This window comes from Gavia stellata, chromosome 5 (genome assembly GCF_030936135.1).
Source record: "Gavia stellata isolate bGavSte3 chromosome 5, bGavSte3.hap2, whole genome shotgun sequence".
Classification (NCBI taxonomy): Eukaryota; Metazoa; Chordata; class Aves; order Gaviiformes; family Gaviidae; genus Gavia; species Gavia stellata.
The window spans coordinates 50,237,647-50,255,612 of NC_082598.1; the positions used below are offsets into that span (position 1 = coordinate 50,237,647).

The following is a 17,966-nucleotide window of genomic DNA, read 5'->3' on the forward strand; positions in this document are numbered from 1 at the left end:
GACATCCTCGGATTTCTCCTTCTTACCCTCAGCGCTGACAGCCACCGCCCGCCTTGCCGCCCTTAGCTTCCCGCTTCACCCCTCCCCACCGGGCGCGGCGGGGACTCGGTGCCCGGGTAGGCCCCGCACCGCCCAGGGCTCCGCCCGCCGCGCCCCGCCCCGCCCCGCCGCGCGCCGGAGGTGGGGGGGGCGCGCACGCGGCGGCCCCCAGGGGGCAGGCGCGAGCCGCTGCCCCGCCGTGGGGCGGGTCCCGCTGAGGCCGCGCCCTCGCCCGCCCCGCCCCGCCCCGTCCCGCTCCGCCGCCGCACGGGCGGGCGTCACGTCCGGGCGCCGCGCGTTGGGATTGGCCGGGTGCGGGCGGAAGTGTGGGCGGGGGTTGCCGCCGTTGCCGCAGTGACGGGGTCCGGGAGGGGGGTGGCGGGGGGGCGGAGGAGGGCGAAGATGGCGGCGCCGCGTCGCTCCCAGCACCACCACCACCATCACCCACCGCCGCCGCCCGGGCCGGCCTCGCCGCCGGCCGCCGCCTCGCCGCCGCGCAGCCCCAGCCTGGCACCGGCCGACCTCGCCCCCGCCGCGCAGCGCCACAGCCTGGCCGGCCCCGAAGGCGAGGCTCCCCCCGAGGCGGAGCGGCCTCTGGTCCCGGAGTGCTCGGAGGGTGCGGGCGCCGCCGCCCCGGGCCCGCCGGCGGGCTCGGGGAGCAGCTCCAGCAGTTCCTCCTCCTCCTCGTCTGCGTCGTCGTCGGTCGCGTCGAGCCCGGCGGCGGAGAGTCCCGAGGCAGCGGGCCCGGGCGCGGCCAGCGGGGCCTTCCGCGAGCTGCTGGAGGCCTGCCGCAATGGGGACGTGACGCGCGTGAAGCGCCTGGTGGACACGGGCAACGTGAACGCCAAGGACATGGCGGGCCGCAAGTCCACGCCGCTCCACTTCGCCGCCGGTGGGTACCGGGACCGGGGAGGGGCCGGGGCCGGGGCTGGTCCGGCCTCCCGTTCCCGGCGAGGGCAGTGACAGCGAGTGCGTCGGGACAGGGAGGGTACAGCTCCCGACCTGGCTCCCCAGGAGTAGCTTCCCTGGCTTCGGGTAGTGGACCTCCAGCATCTCGGTGGGTCTGGAGAACTCAAGCCTAAGCTGAGAGGAGTGTGCGCGCACTTCCCCGGCAGCGATTCATTGCAGATGGTGGGGGGACGGCCGTTAAATCTCTTTTTTTTCCCTCATAAAATGGAAGAAGATCCTTCCTTTAGGTAAACGAGGGGGAGAGAAGATCTCGGAGGCGTAAGGGGGGCTGTATGATCTAAAAGTACAGACTTTTTTTCTCTGTGTTTGATAGATGGACTGCAGACTTGGGCACATGTGCTTAGGAAGTGAGAAACTGGAGTTCAGGGCAGAGTTGTCTTGAAGTTGAGGTTTCACTTGTATTGTAGTAGCTCTTGGAAGTCAGGGACCCCTGTTACGCACGTAGACTCAGCAGGAATCAAAGTCGATGCCTTGTACTTCAACTTTTTTGTCTTTTATTTGGGTATAGCTGCTGATTGATTTCTGTATCTCTTGTGGTCTGAGTGGGCTGGGGAAAGAGGTGAAGTGGAACAACTGAACTTGATAGAAGTTACACATGTGTGCAGGAGGGAATATGCCTCTTAGTGCAAAGAAGAGATGTCATTGTAATCAGAAATATTGTCATAAAAGCAGTTAACAGTGAGGTCCACAGTTTACATTAACTGGAAGTAAACATTACCTTCTAGGAAGTATAGCTATTATAGGTTAGTGTAGTCCATAAAGAGAACATTTTGTACAGGGTGTGGTTCTCCATGGGGGCACAGGACATGTGAAGTTCATGGTAAGAGTAAAATGAGGAAGATGTTTTAAATCATCAGCCCTAACTCAGGACTTGCACAATTGCTAGGTCTGTGGTCAGGCTGAGGGATTTCTGACACAGTGTTACGGGACTGGACCTTATGTGGTGAGGGCCATAGATCTTGTTTGAGCTTTAAGCACTAGTACATGTAAATTAAGATAATTAACAAGACTGTATTGGGTGGATGGTATTTAAATGCTGGCATATGGCTCTAAAACACTTGTGTTGAAATCGATAATAAAAATGAACATTTTATGGCACCATGTTGCCTGGAACTCTGAATAGTGGTGTTCAATTTATCAGTTGGGTAATTCTCTCTGAGATTGTATGGGTTTGTTTTAATTTTCAACGTACAAGTGGCATTTCACGATGCCCCTAAGGGAACTTTTGGTCCTGAGCCATTTCCTTTTCATTCTTCTCTGATTCCTGAGCTCTACCAGTAAAGCACAACCTTATGCAAGTGGAGTTTAAAACAGTGAACTTCTGGAGTACAGACATGGACTTAATTTTAGTGAACCCTGGAACATAATGCTGGTACAACTGCATGTGTGCGTGCATGAAGTTCTTAATGTTTTGGAAGGATCATCTTGAGTCTGCTCTGTTTGTTTTGGATTCAGTCTTAAAATTAGACCTTGCTGCTTCCCCTTAAACTCTGACATCTCAAGTTGTAACTTCAGTGCTAGTACAAACTCTAGTGCTGAAGCTGCAGTGGTAACTTCTACTTTGATTAGAGAAGAAATGGACAAAACTTACTTAAGGGGGATAAGGCTTTGAAAGTTTATCGTGTCAATAAAATGTTACTGTAACAGCAGTGGAGGGTGCTTCCTTGTTACATGAGGAAAACAGCAGATGAAGTTCTTGTACCTAACAAATTCCTGTATCTATTCTTCTAGATTTAAAGACTTTCCTTAGCTACCATATATATATTTTACCTCGAATCATTGGAGTATGTCTGGTCCAAATGGTTTTGACATGTAATAGCGTTAGGTGGATTTCTTATTAGAGAAATCTTGGGGTCCTGCATTTTGGAAAGGCCCGTAAGCACATTGTTTGAATGCAACTGATCTTAGGCAGTGTATATCTGCCAGTGATGCAATGTGTTGATTTTATCTCCTCCTTTGTGGGCAAAAGGAGAAATAAAACTTGTTTGCTTATGAGCATAGCTTCATATACACAGGAGACTCCGGTGTTATGGATAATAGCTCATGTTTTATGAGTCATTCCAAAGTGTAAGTAGTATGGCCTACACTCTCAGGGAACGGGAGTTGGAGAGTGCAATATGCAATGTTTTAAACTGCTTCTTTCAAACCTCTTGAAGCTAAACTCTTGAATGACAAGAGAGAGAGTTCCACTTCTGATCTTGTGGTTTGTGGTAGGGGAGTTCTAATTTTTTTCTTCATTTCCCAGTTTTGGGGGTAACTGGATTCTACACACACATACACACACCCCCCCAGGTACTTGACTTTTCCCTAGCTCAGTCTGTTTTTCTCAGATGTCCTGTTTGGCAACAATGCCAGACAGTTAAGTTACTTTTACTGTAATAGGGAAGGACAACTTTCCTAGTTCTAGTTTCTTGTAAAAAGCACTAAGTTCAGGTTTCTTTCAGCTTTGTGAGGTTTCTAGTTTCAAAATCACCTTTATCTCCTTTCTCATGGCAGAAAGAAGATAAAAGGGGTGACTACTAAGAGCATTCAGAATCCTTACATACGTAAGCTGGGGATAAAGTGAGAACTGTAATCTCTGTAATCAATTATTGAAAAAACTGGGGATAGATCTAAATCTGTTTCTAGAAGTTGAAGTTGTCTGTCCATTATCTACTTCCAGATAAAATGTGCACAGCCACATCAAGTTGAAGCAAGAGTTATCCAGGTTTCCTCTATCTGGGATATCTGACTTGTTGATTGATCTGAATGAAGGGGAATTGGTTCTTCAACTGTGTGTTGAGATGACAGCTAGTGTGCTGAATAAATCTGACCTGCTTTGTTTAACTATTAGTAAGACAGAAATTAATACTGAGGCCATATCAGGGTGATAGAGACCTCTCTTGTCAAGCAGGAAGAGGTTGAATAAAGGATCGTTTTCCTTTCACCCTCTAACTGGACTGTTATTCTAGCAGAGCCTCTCTTGAAATTCTGAATGTCTTTCAGGGTGTGTGGTGTTCAGCTTTTCCTTTGCAAGTGATTTGAGGGATTCTTCCATAGAGGTACACATGCTCGGAAAGAGGAAAACTCAGTAGTGTCTCAACTGCTGTGTGAATTGCAGGACATTTGGGTCTCTGATACCAGTGCAGGCTTTGGATATTGTCCAGCAGCACCCAAGCGTCAGAGTATGAAGCAGAATCTAAAGACTTGAAAGTTACTGAATGACTTTAAAATGCAAAAAAGAAATTAAGGGGCGGTATCAATGTATTCATAGCTTTTGCATTCAGTTTTTTCAATGAAAACTAGCTTGCTTATAACTAAAAAAAATATAAAAAAGCAACTGTAGTAGGCACGAACAAAGGTATGTTTGGCTCAAGGTTTTATCTCTACCGGTGGCCAAAAGCAGATGTCTACTTCTCTGAGTACTCTTCCTGCAGTTTGTAGCTAAGCAACTATTTGAGCAAAGACCCAGTTTCTACATGTTAGTAGAAGCTCATCCTGTGGTAAGGAGTTCCACTAAATAATTGGACTGTTGACTTGTATTAAAAGTAACTTGCGTCCTCTTGTATTTTCCACCCTCTTCACTGGAATATGCTGTGCTCTGCTTAATGGTTCTCTTCTTCAAACTGCATTGAGTGACTGACACAAACTATTCCACTTCCTTGCCTTTCCACTGCACTCCTTCTTTGATCTAAAGATGTTACCTCTTTTCCTTGAGAAAGATCTTAATTGTCGTTGATTTCACCAGATTATGAACATCTTTGCTGTATTATATGCCCCTCACTAGTTGAAAAATTTTGTTATGCCTGTGCTGTCTGTTCTTATAAACTGGCTTGATAATCCTGCTTTTGGTGATGTTGTTGTCACATAGTTGACAAAATACCTTTTTAGACAGCATAACCAAATGAGTTGGTTGTTCCGTGTGTATGTGAGAGGTAGATTTATTTTTTTTTCCCTTTGGGGAATGCTTTTGACTTTTTGAATGGTTGGATGATTTCAGTCTATGTGATAATGTGTCACATTTTAGGTATACTTTCTGTGGGGTAGAGTGGGACTTTACTCAGCCTACATATTTTCTGTGAATCAGGTGGTTTGCAGCAGGGGTGCCTGTATTGGTCCATTGTGTTTGAAGCAGGTTGGCAGTGATCCTTTCATGGCTCTTTTTTTGTGTGTCATCCTCCATTTATAGCACTCACATACCACGGTTGGCTTTCCAAGACTTTTCCATCTTTAGTATGCCTGGATGGGGAGGACTTCTATAACCTTTTGTGTGAAATCCCAGCTTTTTCCCAGAGCCAGCAAGAATTTGTAGGAGCCGGCTTGGTAATGGACTTGCTTCTTCCCTTCTGAAACAAGGCTTAGCCTTACAAAAGGATATGTATGTATTTGCTGCTGACACCTTGATTCATATGTTTTTAGGCCTAGTCCTTGCTGGTAAATCATTAGTGGTAACACGTCTTTCAGAAATGACTATGTGGATGGACCTGTTAGAAATAAGCTGAGTCCTAGCTAATTTCTTCATATAGCCATAGTCATAAGCTTGTCCAGTTCCACACCTGTTTAATGAGAAGTTTAACTTTTTTTTTGATCATGAAGTTAGCCCCTCAAATTCTTAGGCAACGCATTCTTTTAGCTTTACAGTTATTCTCTTTCTAGTGTTTGACTCACGGATATAGAGAGTACTGATCATAGTTGCTGAAGCATGGCTTAATGCCCACTTCTGTACTGAGGAAGAGGTAGAGATTTCCAGAGTGGCTTTTGAAAGGTATGGAGTTGGGATCACAGGGTAAAGTGCTCCTTGTGGTATCGGCCCAGACTCAGGCTTGGAGAAACCTGATTTAAGGTGAATTTTAGAGCATCAGTGATATTCCTTGTTTTCTCTCTGCTTGGGGCTACAGTAATGGCAAAAAGCTGTTTGGGGAAAGTTTTTCTGTAAGCATGCTTTTGATATCGCTAGTAATAACTGTTGGAAATCAACTCATTTTATGAAGGCTAACATATATAACTATTCTTTGGAAAATTTCTGCAGTACACAACTTTAATCTTGAAGGCAAAGGGATCTCACTTGGGTTGGAAAATAGTCAGTGGTCAGAGTTTAAGAGGAGAGCTCATCAAGTTGATTTGTCAACTAGCAAGCTGTTAATCATAAAAATGCAAGCTGCTTCAACATGTGTAAGTGAGATAAGCAACTGAGGAGGCAGAACTAATATAACTAGCTACTGAGTGTTCCATGAGGGAGAGCCAGGAAATGGCAAGAAGTAGTTGGTAACTTATTGCACACTCCCACTCTATGCAGAGACACCTGAATTGACCACTCCACCTGTGGTGCAATGTACAAGTTAGCTTAAATTACCCTGGAAAGTCTTGCTTGAGATACCATTCTTAAACTCATTTTGTTGCAGTTGTCTGATATATCCTTGTCATACAAGAGATGTCTGACCTTACTCAAACAGTTGTTTGTAAAGCTAAGTCACTGATTAATTCTGGCTTGTGCAACTTAAAGCAGGGGTGATACCAATTTTCAGCTGGATTCGTATGGATAGTATGAAGAGTGCAAATTGCATAGTCAGTTAGGAAACATCCTGGCAGCCTTACAGGCTCAGAGCCTGCAAAATGCAGACTTTTTCATGTAAAAAGATGAATTGATAAATTCCTGGCCTTGACTTTGGAATTCTTTCTTTTATGTTTTTGTAGCATTTGTAGTACATGAACTCTGTTAGTGTCACAAGCGTATTACTTCCTAGGAAGTTTTGGCTTGCTTTCTTTGTGACTGGTAACTTGTTCTCTTGGATGGTCTTGAAATACTTTGTGCAATGTATTGTATCTCCTTCCCATTTAAAATCCTTTGAAGGAATTTACAAGAGGATAGACATGCAAAATCTTAGACCTTCAGTGGTACTGAACCAGGTGCCCTTTTTCCCAGTTTGAAGGCTCTTCAGTATACTTAGTTAAATCACTCAGTTTAATTGCGTTCTGCCTAGTGAAGTGGGAGAGGTGCTGGTGGCTTTTGGAAGACCTGTCTTGGGGAAAATTCTGGTCCCAGAATTTGCACTACTAAAGCAGAGAGACATACAATGACTTAGCTTGAACTTCTTCCACCCTTTGTTTACAGTTTAGAACCATTCGCAAAAGGTTGTGTGTCTTCAAGATGCGTGCTTCTCCACTTCAAGGCCTTGTATTCTCATATGACATATGTTTAGTGCTCTAACAAGTAGGATTACATTTTATAAGAGCATCTTTCCTGCTTTGCCTAAGATCACAGTAGTACCTGCAGGTGTGCTTAACCTGTGATTTTACACTTTTGTAAAATTTAACTCCTTTTGGAGTCTATGTGCTCTTAAGAGCAAGCAGGTGAAAGGAGGAGGAAAAATGCCTAGTGAGAGAAGACTTCCATGTGATAGGTTAAACTCTGCACATAACAGCAGCTTTGCAGAGGTTGGAATTGATAGCTGGAGGAGTTCATGCTATGTTGTGATCAAGTGACATTAATTGGGCAGCAAGTGAAACAGTATAGCTGTACTTAAACTGATCAAACTGACTACTTGATATATTGTACTCACTGGGGAAAAGCATTCTTCTGATTCTAGTGGGAAATCCATATATTTATTTGGTTTTTACCACGCGTTCTGAAAATGAGTCTTGAAATTGGGCAATGAATTATGTGGCTTCTGGGAGTATTAGTAATTAAGTGTCTGTAAACTGTTACTGCGTGAAAGCTTGTGACTTAACTGAATGCAGGTTTAACATGGAAGCCCTAACCGGAGCATGTAATGGAGGGTATCACCTGATGCTCCTGTTGCTTTCCTTGCACTGCTTCCCTTATGAGTTATTCAGCCTGCTCACCCTGTTGCCTCTTGTTACCTAGGTCCAATCCCACAAGAAGAGATGGGACAGGACAAGCGTGTGGGCTGGGATGAGAATGTGAAGGGGAAGTAGGACGGGTCTTCTTGGCAGTAGTAGTAAGCATTTGGTGGTGTCTCTGTGTGCTGTCTTGTCTGACAGCATTTAAAAGTTTTATTTAGCTTAATTTCCAAGCTGCCACTTTACTACCTAAAGCCTTTTTTCTCACTTTCAGCCTAAAGTGACAGGTATAAATTGCAAAAAGGCAAGAATACAGCATTGGCAAAGAACTAGTTAAGTAGTGTGTTCTCTGAATTGTCTGCCTGTCTCTTGATTTATGTAAAGCTGTCATAGCTATGTCCATCTCCTGGCTTTCGCCAAGCCTTAGTCTTCAGTTGTTTCTGTGAGATGACTGGAGAAATGAAGAGCCTGTTAGTCACTCTGAATTTTTGCCTTTTCTTTTGTTTGACTGATGAGTGTTTCACCCTTAAATTTCAAATGTTCTCTTGCTACTGCCCTTCTATGATGGGATTACTGCTTTCTTTCTCTCCTGGACAACATGTTTTCTGAGGTACTGTGACTTGCCTGAAACTTCTAAATTGTGTAAAGAAGCTAAAATGAGGGCAAAGCTTGTGCATTTTACCTTTGTGAAATAGCCCAAGCCATTAAGGGACCCTGCCCATGAGTGTGCTTTGGAAGCTGGCAGGTGAATCTCATCAAAATAAGCTTGCATGCTGGGCCTTTAAATGTGACTCTCCTCTGTAGTTAGCCTGGTTTAATGTTTTCTGTAGGAACCTTCTATTTGAATGTCTTCTGGCATCATTGATTACAGGTCCTTTCTTGGGAACTTTTCCTTAGACTTTGTAAATTAAAGTTGCACTGGAAATATACAAAAGTAGGATTTTTAAAGTCATTTTAAATTATGTCACATCTGTTTCTTCAGTTTAAACTGAATTATATGTGCTTCATCTGTTACAAATAGCTTGGCATGTCTGTTGTTTTTTATAAAAGGTGACCCTGACACTGCAGGAGTTTCAGTAATTACAACTGCTTTGTCAGATTGGGTCGTGTGATCATTTTAAAGACTTTCTGGCAGTTTGTCAGTTCAAGTTTTTACAGGTTTGCCTGTAGTGGTGGTGGTGGGGGAAGCTATCCCCCTAATTGGTTACTTTTTCTCTGAAAGTTGGGTGGTCTGGTGGGATAAGATCACAGTAACCTTTACTGTACTTCTTGAGGACTGAACAGAAGAGCTAATTCGCCAAAAACTGTGAAGTGTTTGTTGCTGGCATTTCCAAAGATACCTTTGTCAATGACCCCATGTCCAGCAATACCTTGAAGTATGTGTGTAGTCCTGAAAATCACAACACTGAACAATTTGAAAAGGAATCTGCGTTTTCAAGCACTGTCAGGTTGTTTTTCCTCGAGAGACGAGAAGTACATGTAAAGCAAACACTCACGCAGTTTCAGCACTGGGTTTAGTAGTTCAGTCTATAAAAACTAAAGGCTACTAAAATCTGTTGATTTACTTTTTAGTTGAAAGCATCCTTTTCTAATTCTTGTCTTGCTCAATTTTTCTTTGCCAGTCCAATGAACAATATAAACATGGGAACCTTGAGGGCTTGCTTCTTGGTATTTATGCCCCAGGCCTGTTAGCTTTGCTGTGGAACCAGATACCCTTTGTTTGCTGTTGTACCCATTTAAGCCATTATTTTCTATTTGAAGACTTACAGGTGATGTTCCTTCACTGTTTTATAACAGAAACAAAAAAATCAGTTTTCGTGCTAGAAGCTACAGTGATTTACAGTAGCAGTGGCCTTGCTGACAGTTCAGTTAAGAAAAACATGTCTTCTGGTAGCAATTTTGTCATGATAAATAAGTACCACTTTTAATAATACCAGTTTTGATTCGCACGCTTCCATTTCTGTAGTGCAATTTCTAACGTGAAGTGATCAGTATATAATGTACCAGAAAGCTTTGACTCATCTGCAGTGATGGACTAAAATTGGATTGCTGAGTGGGGTGCCAGTCTGGTTATGGGCCCCTCCCTGCGGCTGGTATGGCTCAGCAGTTTGTGGAGCAGCTGCTGAACTGCTGTTTAGCCCCATGGATTAAAGAAAACCCACTTTGGTATCTGCTCAGTGTGCTTCACTGAGGAGACAGTGTAAATTCCTGCAGAATGGCTAGCCTGCAGCTTGACTGAAAGCTGGATGTTGAGTTATAACATTACCCTTAGCTGGATAAGCTAGTGTGGATGCAGAGCTGCTAGATCTGGCTTAGAGATCTCGCTGTATCACCTGTGGGGGAAAAGCGTGTTAATTCTGCGCCATAAGTCTGCATGGCTGTAACTAGTGCTCTACTCTGGCAAAAAGGGGGGCTTAACTCATTGAAATGGAGGGCCTATCTGGGGACTACAGCCCTGGGGTAAAATGTTCTGATTTGAGAAGTCTTCATGCATGAGTTGTTGCCCGCCACAGAGGGTGCTGACTTTTCAGAATAATTTCTGTCACTGAGCAGCATTTCATTGCAGCTGAGTTACATGGTCACCTGGGGGAGAACTAATAGCTTCTTTGTTGCTTCCCTTGAACTTTGTATTTGCCTTCTAGAAGGGAAATAATATCTCTAGTTACGTTTTCAATCCATGATCTGTGGAGTTAATACAATCTGCAAGCTGCCAGTTAGCACCACTGTGATGGAATTTCACTTGCTGCAGTGTTTAATTCAGCTGTTTCATAAGCATAGTTCATATACATGGGATTCTTCATACTTAAGCTGGTTGGTATCCATGATTACCAGAACACACAATAACTCTTAAAGTGACAGTCTTTTAAAACCTCCAGTGATACTGCTTTTAGCCCTGAGGTTTATGAGAAATGCAATCCAACCTCTGAGATGCAACTGTGCTGGTACACAACTAGTACAAAACAACATAGCACAAAAATGAACACATGTGTTTTAGTTCAGACTGTCCCTCTTGAGCCTGATACCTGATTTTTGTTCCTGTCCTCTAAGGCAGTGGTCTCCAAAGTGGAGTGTGCCAGATATTTCATTGGGATGCAGGAAGAAAATATATTTTGTACCATTAACAAATATAATAGAAATTTTAAAGCAGTGTTTATTTCATCTTTATCTCAGCTTTTTAAAATGTCTATTTTTGTGTGTGCTTATAATCTACAAAACAGTACACTAGTGCATGTATATGATTTATAAATATACATATATTGGGGGTGCATGCTCAAAAAAATTTTTACTGATAGGGGTGCACAATCAAAAAAGTTTGGAGACTGCTGCTTTAAGGCATTTCAGGCAATAGGAAGCACATTTGGGCACTAGAACCTTTCCAGGTTTATCATGGACAACAAGCTAAAGGTGTCAGGGCCTGGCATGCTGATGCAGGATTTTGAAGTGTATTAGTTTAATGATGCTGGCTTTGCGGTGATGTTTTCCCTGGCTGTAACGGAGGCTGTGTTCCTAGGCTGAGATCTTCCTTGAGGCATCGTTTCCCAGCTGAGGTCTCAGTTGCACTTGTCTGTAGCTTCTTAGTCTCTCTGTCGGTTTGTCAGTTGGAGGTAGTCAGACTCTGTAAAAGACCGAGAATGTAGTTTGGGTTGAGATGAAGTTTTTCTGCTTGAGCACTGATAGTGTCCTTCAGTGTTTATTAATATGAGGTCTTCTCCAAGATGAAGACCTATATCAAGGGTCTTGATATATGTATGTAAGACGCTTGCATTAGGTACATACAGGTTATACTAAACTTTTAAAACTAGTAAAAAGCTTTTATTGAAAAAGAATGGCAAGCCTATTGTAGAACTTCTTCATGAGATAGAGTGGCAGCCAGTCAGGCTGATTATAATACAACACTGTTCACCTCTGTCATGAGTGTAAGTGAATCTTCCAACTGTTGTTTGAGCAGGTGAATGTAGTCTCACTTCATGGTGCAATGAAGCAAAAAGTGGAAGAGGGACATGAATAATATCGTTTGATGTCTGTACACTGGACTAAGAGTGAACAGTTTTAAATATTAAATTGTGTTGTTTTACCAGGCAAATGAACAGAAATATGTTCTCTTACAGGTTTTGGAAGGAAGGATGTTGTAGAGCACTTGCTACAGACAGGAGCCAACGTTCATGCTCGTGACGACGGAGGGCTGATACCCCTTCACAACGCCTGTTCTTTTGGTCATGCTGAAGTGGTTAGTCTGTTACTGTGTCAAGGGGCAGACCCAAATGCTAGAGACAATTGGAACTACACTCCCTTGCATGAAGCTGCTATCAAGGGGAAGATAGATGTGTGTATTGGTAAGTGCCTGTCACTTTTCATATTGAAACTTCACCAGATATGTGTTTTGTGCAGTTGTAATTCTTAATGTGCTGGACTTGAGAGAAAAGATATTGGTTGTTCTTAACAGCTAACTTCTTTAAAACTAGCAGGTAGGTATGGTGATAGTCATTTAAGACTAATTTTTTCATGGTGTATAATGCAAGCTTTGCTGAACTTGCATCTGGGCATGGTTAGGTAAAGTCTCCTCATCTGTTAAATTACAGAATTCAAAATCTGAATATGGAAGTTTGTCTTGGTCGCTCTCAAGAAAAGTAGCTTCACTAGGTAAAGTCTTTGCTTTTCAAGCTCTTCTATATGTCATCTTAGTGGTTAGGAAGACGGTTAACCTTTCATTCTATACACTATGGGGAAACATCTCATTAATCCTTTGGAGCTTTCAAATACAAGTTCCAGGACACCATTGTTCACAGTGGTTATATATCTTAAGTGTGTGTGCTGTAGCCTGGAGCCAAAGCAATTTCAAATAAAATTGAACACTTCAATCATTTTAAACGTATCTAGAACATACAAAGAGCTTTTCAGTCAGGATGACTTTAACTTTTATGTTTTTTCTCAGTGCACTTAGTATTACTTTTTTTCTAAATGGGAACTTCTGTTTTTATTTTTTTACACTCAGATCAGTTCCTTGAACCTATTTATCAATTCTGGTTCTTCTCACATCTGCTAACTTGAATAAAATGGTCTGCTCAACGTTGTGTTTTTTATCAAATGTGGAAAGAAAAGCTTGATTTTTAGGAACCACAGTTAAGATTATGAACATGAGATTTGTTCTATATGTTATCCAGATAACAAGACACAATTTTCAGAATTTCAGATAATGTCTATTTGCTTGAAGACTTATTACATAAAATTCCTGCAGAGAAAGCTACAAAAACTTACAGGGCAAGTTCTTGTATTAGCTTTATTGCAATACTTATGTCATTACTTAAAAAAACCACCAAAGACTGAGGCAAAGGAAATTGGAGGAAATGCCAAAACGTAAATTTTAGTCTATTTCTTCTCTTTACAAGGAATGTGATGGACTTCATTCATTTCATCTCTGTGTGCGAGGTAAAACATATGGAGAATATTCTACAGAAGTTACTGAGTATGACTGATTATGCAGCAGTACTGTGGGAAGAGATCCATTAATATAGTAGGTTCCAATAACAGTCTGTTGTGACAATGGTGAATAGAAAAGTAAGCTTAATTCCAGTCAGTAACTGGGTTTTTGTATGTGACTTAAAGGATGTAATTACTTTGGTCTGTTCAGTGCTGGAGTCTGCCTGGCTTTGGGAACTGCTGACTGAAAATACAAATTAAATGGGAGAAGTTTGACAGTAAGAGGCTCCTTTACACCTGTAAGAGAGGACTGGGTTTGTTTGCTTTGGAAAAGATTTGTCTTGCTTAATCCTTTAAAACTTTGTTATAAAGCAGGAGGGGGTGCAGCACCTTTGTGTTCATATGTGATAGGATGAAAGATGTTTGCCACACAATATTTTAGGATTTTGGGAGGTAGTATGAGTAGGGTAGCTTTGGGTGGTTTGTTTAAAGACTCTGTGGTACTCTTTGGAGGAGATTGGGCAGGTTAGATCAAGGTAGCAGGTTATGTAGTACATCAATTTTGATGTACAATTCTGACAGTAATTTGAGATTATTTAGATCTAATTTCCTCTAATTCAGCAAGAAGTCGTGGGCTTGGTGAAAGGAAGTACAGAATCAAATTTATGGCTTATATTACCCAGTACTTCATTCTGTGTTCCGTGGACAGATTAGATCTGTGACTTTAAATGCTAGATGTTAGACTAAGGGGATGATCCATATAAAAAAATATTCAGAACGTGGTACTAGTCAAATCCGAAAACTCTTCTGCTGTCTGCTATAGTTGCAGGGTTCCTTGGAAGCACTGAGGAGGGCTGCAGGACTAGATGCGGTTCTCCTTGCAAAGCTACTTGCAGGTAGATTGGTGTCTGGGAATTTTTTTTTATTTTATTTTAAACAAACAAACATGGTGCTGTTGTGTTCAGTTTAGTTACGGATGTCCTTGTATGTTGTACTTGAGTCAGATATTTGGTCTGTCAATGCAAGAGTTATTACTGAAGGCAGTGTCACTAGATTTAGTATGTACTGTAGTATGATCCTTCTTTGGGATTTAGTTGATTCCATAAAACTGCTAAGACATGAGTATAGACAAAGAGTGAGTTTGTTTGCAGTTTATATCTACTGGGCAAGCATGTTTTGCTGTCTTTGGCAAGTTCCTGGTTTTTTTCCAATGGTTTTATATATAATTTTTATATTAAGGTCTTCAGCTTTTAGCTTAAAATGTCTTTTGAAGGAACACATTATACCTAGGTATAATGGAACAATGATTGCTTAGGGCACGAATTCTGATTAGGAATACTTGAACAGTTTTCTGGAATATATTGTACAGTACTGCTATTTACACCTTAAGCATAGACTGTTACAGTAGATATAATGGAAGAAATTGGCCTGGGAAAAAATAATAAAAAAATCACATTCTTAGAGTGTTCCTTTTTAAACAAGCAAGGCATGCTTTTTAAAAAACATTAATTGAAGGATAGTCTCTAGAAGTCCTGGCATAACCTAGAATTTATTGCTGAACTTAGATATCTGACTGAAAAGCGGAAGACTGTGTAGGAATTAGTCATCTAGCCTAATTTTTGGCTACCTGTTCTTGGCATCTTCTTCCAAATGATGTAATGGGAGAGAATTTTCCAATTTATCTTCTGTCCTTCCCTCCTTCTTTGCCACCCCAGTCTGCATTTTTTCTTTATCATATCTAGCATAGAACACTCTTCTTTTGGCCGGTTTATAGGTCAAAAGGAGTCAAAGTGATAATTGAACAGAGTGCGGAGATGCTGCACATTCATGAATAATGATTTTATTGAGGAAAACTCAAGGCATTGAAGCAGAGTGGGAAGACCAGCAGCAAAAGCTAGGCTGTGATTGCACTACAACTATAGAATGCTCTTGTGTCTACCACTAGCCTTCGAATGGCGTGTGCATATTTATGTTAAGAGTACTATGAGTGCTCAGCTGTACATATGAGTTTAGACTAATAGGTACAAACCCTGCCACTGGGAAGCTTATGTGGAAATGAGAAGTGTACATGAACTGATGAAAACTCTTCAGACTATGCACAAACTTCTACTCCAAGAAACTGTAAGACAGCAAATGACAATACGATTTCTTGTTCTTCTGTTTTACTGGTTGCATATTACAATCATAGGACAGTGTAGGAACTTAAAGGGAGAGAATGCAAATGTGCTGGGTTTGGGAGGAATATGGACTGTGGCTCTTTTAGGTAGCAGTTGCTTTTGTGTCCTAGGTCTGGAAGTGTAGGAGATCTTGGAGGGTGGTAAGCAGTGCTCAGCTGGTTTGCTCACCATCTCTTACAGTATATTTAGACACTGCAGATTTGTTTGGTTGCTAAGTAATTGAATCCATTTGAAAGTGTTGTTTGCTATATGTAATCAATTTTTGGACTAAATGTATTGAAGCATTAAACCCAATCGTTAGATAGTGTTCTCTAGTATTTATGGCTTCTAGGATTGCTTTATCTGTCAGGAAGATGCGTTTTCAATGTTTGTGGACTGCTTCTAGAGCTAATGAAAAATGGTTTTGTTCCTCAGTGTTGCATTTGCTCGTGGAGTAATGAATGAATGGTGAACTCTGCAAAGTATTTTTGGAGGAATGCTGTGAGTCAGGGTAGTGACTGTTCTGCAGGTTGGGCTGGGGAGAAAGGATGATGTCCTACTGCAGTCAGACCAAAGATCCGAGTAGCTCACTTGTCTCCAACAATGACATGCAGCAGATGCTCAGAGACTATGAATGGCTTGAGTGTATCCTTCTTTCTCATGGCAATCAGCTATTTAGAAACTTGATAAAGTAAAGGCTGCACCTGGACTGTGTTGCATAGCCATTGGTATACAAAATTCTTGAAAGACAGGTCTAATCACTTCTTAAATGCTGCCATACTTTTGGCTTTGAAGGTGTTCTGTGGCAAGAGAATTTTACAATTCAATAGTCTTGTAGGAAGAAAACAACCCTCCCTTTTCTTTAAAATGTTATTCTTGATGACTTATTGCAAGCCATTCAGGACTTTCCTGAGAAATAGTGAACAGTCATTTCTGTTTGCACTCTACATATCCTTTGTGATTTTATAGGCCTCTATTTTTTCTTTCCTCAAATGTCTCTTTTCCAAGCTGAAAAACTTAGTCTTCCATCATGTTATCTTGTTGAATATTCTGGTATTTTTGTCTTTTTTTTTTCTTTTTTAAAGGGTAAGGGGTTGGTATGGGTGGTACAGACATCAAAACTGGGTGTAGTAGATTTATAGGGTAACTTAATGTTTTTCTGTTGTGGTTTTGTGGTTGCTGAGCACTGAATGGGAGTAGCTCCAAGGTATTTCCTGAGTGGTAACACTCCTTTAAAACTGTGTGTTTGTGCAACACTCTTTTTTTTTTTTTTTTTTGTTAAAAAAACTAGTCTAAAAATAACCTTACAGAGCTGTGCTTATGCAGTCTGTCTGGGCTTGCTTTGCCCTCCACTGTTTGTTTCTGCAGAGGCTGTAGTTGTTCCTGCAGAGGTTTTTTATTTTTTTTTCAGGTGGATCTCCAGTTAAGTGCTGTGAGAACTGTAGGACTGCTAACTTAAAAGTGATCTCAGGTGTCCTACGTCTGCCTGGTTTTTAAGGGCATCCTTCACAAATACACAAACCATGAGCATCTTCTATGGTAATGCTGTGATTTATGGATCTGAACATACAGGGTACTTGAGTAATTTTAGGTAAATAAAAAATTCTAGCTACTGAAAAGCTGCCTTCAACACTGTACAAAACTGTAAAAGTTTTTTTAAATTACTCTTAGTCCATGCAGTGCTAAGGATCCATCAGGAATTACTTAATAGGATATTAGACCAGTGTTTTTACTGGCATCCTCTGGGCTAGTTGCAAAATTTCCTGCAAAGATCCTATGGCAGGATGAATTTACTGTCCCAGTGTGACGAAGCTACCAGTCAAGGTGCATTTGTCTCTCTTTTTGACCAGAGAACTTCTGTGGAAGTTGATTTTTTCCATTACCCTTTTTGCACTTGAAAGATAACAGCAAGCAAGCAAACTAAAACGTTTTTAAGCTAGCAAATTTTCCAACATGCAGGTCATGCCCTTAGCACAGGGATCACTGTTTTTTAAATGTCTCTTTGTTAATGTGTCAAAACGTTGCTCACCCTGCTGTGCTTCCTCGTGACTGGGGACGGAGGAGAATTCATTAGCTATTACCCTCTGCTATGACATATCTTTAGGCTGAAGTACGTCGAGGGAGTATGATGTGACCCCTTCCTGCAGGGCAGATAAGCCTTCTGTCAGGACTAAAAAAAATCTGCTAGAGGTAGTTTGTGGGTAGAACTAGTGCACAGTAAACCTTAAAGGAATTATAGAAACGGCAATTTGCCCAGTCATTGAACTGCTTGTCTGCCTGGTCACCTTGCAAAGAAGGCATATACAACAAAGAGTGAAGTTATTACAATTTATGGTATTTTTGTCCCTTGAGATTTTAGAATGTTCAAAGCATTTTGCCTTCCAAGCAGAGGAACTGTATTGCTCTAAAAGTTAGAGCTGTGTCTGATTTTGCTACCTGGGGGGGGGGATCACAGGAGGTGCTATCAAAGAACAGGTTTTTTTGGGGGTGGGGTGGGGTGAGGTGAGGGGGAGCAGCTTTAGCATCTTAACTGAGAAATTATTACAATGACTATAGATTTAGTTGCTGGGTTGAGAGAAGCCTGTAAGAAGACTAGTAGCTTCT

General features: G+C 41.8%; 1 protein-coding gene across 1 annotated transcript in view; it reads left to right on the forward strand.

Moving 5' to 3' along the window:
- Positions 1-441: 441 nt before the first annotated feature.
- The window catches only part of TNKS (tankyrase), a 143,010-nt gene continuing 125,485 nt past the window's right edge, over positions 442-17,966 (forward strand). Inside the window, exons 1-2 of the mRNA XM_059817418.1 lie at positions 442-931; positions 11,898-12,122. Coding sequence (XP_059673401.1) covers positions 442-931; positions 11,898-12,122 — 715 coding nt within the window. The remainder of the gene's footprint in view (positions 932-11,897; positions 12,123-17,966) is intronic.